General features: G+C 42.3%; 1 protein-coding gene across 1 annotated transcript; it reads right to left on the bottom strand.

Annotated features, from left to right (window-relative positions):
- Positions 1 to 680: 680 nt before the first annotated feature.
- her5 (hairy-related 5) lies at positions 681 to 1,873 on the bottom strand. The gene is made up of 3 exons (XM_071923936.1): positions 1,790 to 1,873; positions 1,368 to 1,463; positions 681 to 1,211 (listed from the first exon to the last, which is right to left on the bottom strand). Exons 1-3 carry the CDS (start codon positions 1,835 to 1,837, stop codon positions 681 to 683), a joined length of 675 nt encoding a protein of 224 aa, XP_071780037.1. The 5' UTR covers positions 1,838 to 1,873.
- Positions 1,874 to 3,899: the final 2,026 nt, after the last annotated feature.

Below are 3,899 nucleotides of genomic sequence, written 5' to 3'. Positions count from 1 at the left end.
GGAAAATTAAGTTCAAGGTTGATGTGTCATGTTTAAAATAAACAGTATTTTGTAACACATGACCTCCTTTTATAAAACTGCATCCCTCATCAAACTGTAAAATTAGAGGCAGAGACTTGGTAATGTAAAAATAATTCATGGTATGCTGTTTTATTTACACCTCAACAAGCTTGTACTCAAATCAAAATACATTCAAGCATCGGTGTTACAAACAACAAAAAATTGTGGACACTTCCCTGCCTCAACAAAACAATTTCACTGAAACCTTTTAAAAAAATGACAAAAACATTCATGGATGTGCAAAACATGGACGTACCTGATGCTATACACATATTCTCCTTAAAAAAAAAAGGCAAAAAGCAAATGCAAAAAGTCAAAATCTTATTTTAAAGAGAAAAGGCTTGTTTCTATAGGCTTTTAAAAAAAAATCTAAAGTTGGTGCAGTATAACTTTGCAGAGGCATTTCCACAAGCACAAGAGGTAAAGAGGTAAAAATAAACATATCATAGCAAAAATAGCTTCACTGTACAAAAGAATCCATAGGATATAAAGATATACTATAAGATACATATTTACACAGTTGGCATCATAAACATCTCTAGAAGTCTTCTCCTATATTGCCCGTCATCTGTCCATCCTCATCACGGCCTGAGAGGAGACAGCTATCTGTGGAGTGTTTCTCACTGGGGCCACGGCCTCCACACAGGGTCACTGATGTCCATGCTGCTTTTGGGGGACAGAAGCTTCCTGGTGTCATGGTCACAGTGGGAGTCAGTCCTTTGGGTGGACCCACTCAGACCGGGGGCCATGTAAGGGAGGGAGAGCTGAGGGTGACGGAGGGGCAGATGTTGAGCAGACAAAGCGGCCGGGTCACAGGCAGAAGTGGTGAGCAACGCCCTGTGGATCTGGCCGGGACTAGCAGGGTGCGTCTGGGTGTCCGGGAGCCCCAGCGAGGCCTGCAGGGAGCCCGCTGCGTCCCCGCTGCCCTCCTCCAGCTCCTGGCTCTTGGAGGAGATGAAGTGGCTCACCCGCAGCAGACAGGACCTCATGCCCTCCCGGTAGGTGTGTTGGCGCTGGCAGGGCGGCCTCTGCTCCCGGGACAGGACCCTCTTCATGGCCCGGTGCTCCTTCTCCACCCCCGTCTCAGTCTTCAGGAAATTCACAACACTCTCCAGAATTTCTGCCTTTTCCACCTTGGGATTCTTTAGTTTCTAAATCCAGAAACATGAAAAAATACAATATCAGAATACTTGGAATAACACTAATCATATTAGATTAACATCATAGCTCATCTGTTAAAATTGACATATAAAATGGTTTAAAAAAAACAAAGTAGCAAACTTCAGTGTAATAAAGCACAGACGCACCTCATTGCGGGTGTTCTCCAGTAGCAGAAGTCGTAATGTTTCCAGACTGTGGTTGATGCGGTCCCGCCTGCGTTTCTCCATTAGAGGTTTAGGAACCTGAGGTTGAAAATTAAGAATGAGGCAAGTAGGAAATGAGAGGCAAGTAGACACTAACCTATCATCTCGAATACGTTTTTTAGGTGAACCTGCAGTTGAAGCAGCAGTCTAGTCAAAGGCATATTGGGCATAACATTTTCTCTACTGGCACTTCTTTCTTTTCCTTGTTTTTTTTCACTCGTACCTTTACACCAAGTTGCTTTTTGTGATTACATTGCTACATCTTTGTCAAGATAATCTATATGCCTTTTGACTTCTTATTTCCTCGGAAAGTTAATTCCTGCACCACAAACATAAGTCATCAGAGAGCATCAGCATTTTCTTACCCGTTTCGCATCCTTTTGTCCAGGAAACACAGAAGTTATCGTTTTCATTTTAAAAAATAGACCTGTAGGCTAGTCGAGATGCAGTGTGACCAAAGCTGAAATGGCACACGTTGCGTCCCCATCGCAATAAATTAGTAGTTGTCCATCAGACAGCCCCGCCCCTGTTGGTCCCGCCTCTCCACTTCAACCAAACAACCAGCCTGGATCAGCAGGCTGCTGGTCACGTGAACAGGTAGAAAAGGTAGAGTACGCCCTTGACATTGAAGCGAGCATATGAATTGACTAATTAAATCACTTAAATTACCCCCTTCTCCTCCTGCTAACCTACTAGGCTACTACTATATAACTTGATATAATATAGCCTATAAGCCTATATATAACTTGATCAATGCACAATTCACCTGCATTGGAGGAAAGAAATCCTTAAAATTTCTCCACAAGTAAGGGTATGATTAAGCAAAATTTAAGATGTAAAGTTACAGGGTTGTAGCATAGATATAAAAACGTTTTTATGGGTTGTAGTCTATCTGGTCTTTTAAGGGTCAAATTCAGGTTTTTACACCTTAAATTTACGTACAAATTCCTATCAACTTTATTGACAAGGCAATACATTATTGAATCTTGAATCTTACTCCATTTCTCCTATTGTAAAATTCAGGGACTCTGTTCCCTAAAGTGACTAGTGCTACTGCTACTACTACAACTAGTGTAGTTTCTCTACAATCACGCACATAGGTGATTTTACACTTCATCAGAGTTTATGTTTAATATCCAAGAGAAATACAATAGCCTATAACCGATTTTTGTACTGCATTGTGACACATTACTCGATTTGAGATACCCATCCCCATCAGTAACGCCTAGAGTTGGAAGGCACAACCCAAGGTGTCTCCCACAACTGCAGAACAATGAGTGACTCTCGGGTTTAAGCCATTATTATTCCCCCCCCCCCCCCCCCCCCCCCCCCCCCCCCCCCCCCCCCCCCCCACACACACACACACACACACACACACACACACACACACACATACACGAACACACACACGCACACACCTTTCACCAGGTGCTGGAGGGAGCCAAATTGCTTAATTCACACGCTTCTCTGAGACTTTGGGAAAAGAATCTCAGTGGTCTCAGTGGTTTGTCTTTATATCTTTAAGACGGGTGTATTTTCCTCACTCATAATTCCAGAAAGTCGTTTGTATAGCCTACAGGTTTTGGGAGCCCCAGTGCATTTACTTATAGTAAGCTGTTTTTTTTTACTAGTCACACTCGGGCTCCATCTCGTCTATTTTGTGAAAACCCGTCCAGAATAGTCTAAAAGGCTATGCAGTGTGCAGTCAGAGCTGACTGGGTTTTACAAACTCCTTTGAATTTAGGGCAGCTTCCCCAGCACTGCATTTATGGTCACCCTGATCCCCATAATAGGCTAAAGTGTGGCGATAACACTGGGATGATCGGATCACGGGCATCCCGTAGAGATTAGGTGGTCTTTGAGAGGCAATGATATTTCCGTTTAACATAAAAGAGGGAGCTGTGGCTTAGTGAAGCTCTGGAGGATACAGCTTATAAGTCATTGGTGCCACCAGGGATGTAGAGGAGGGGAAGCCCGAGAAAACTCACTTTACCACTCACTTGCTTCAAAATTGCAGAATAGAGTTTACAGACCTTTTTGGACTCACATATGTTTCTGACATAAATGTATGCTATGCATCAATTTCCAATCAGTTGTAGGCACAAGTCGTATGTGGATCTCTGGGGAATCATAAATTAATAGTTTTCTGAAAATATAACAGACCATTCACAAAAACACAAGATAATAAGATAGCACTCCTATAACAAATATACACAATTATAGAATTACTATATAAATATTGTGGTGCTAACAAGTCTTTATAGGAGTATTATAGAAATATTATAGTGATATCATATAGGAGATAAAAAACAATACCATAAAGTAGGCTATACGTATGGGCGTTAGATGGTGTGTGTGTGTGTGTGTGTGTGTGTGTGTGTGTGTGTGTGTGTGTGTGTGTGTGTGTGTGTGTAAAGAATTTAAGCCACGTGGACCCGCCCCATAAATAAGCCTTATTGACGGTATAGTGTGCTT

Source organism: Centroberyx gerrardi, chromosome 16, assembly GCF_048128805.1.
Source record: "Centroberyx gerrardi isolate f3 chromosome 16, fCenGer3.hap1.cur.20231027, whole genome shotgun sequence".
NCBI classification, from domain to species: domain Eukaryota; kingdom Metazoa; phylum Chordata; class Actinopteri; order Beryciformes; family Berycidae; genus Centroberyx; species Centroberyx gerrardi.
This window is presented reverse-complemented; position numbering and strand designations above follow the sequence as displayed.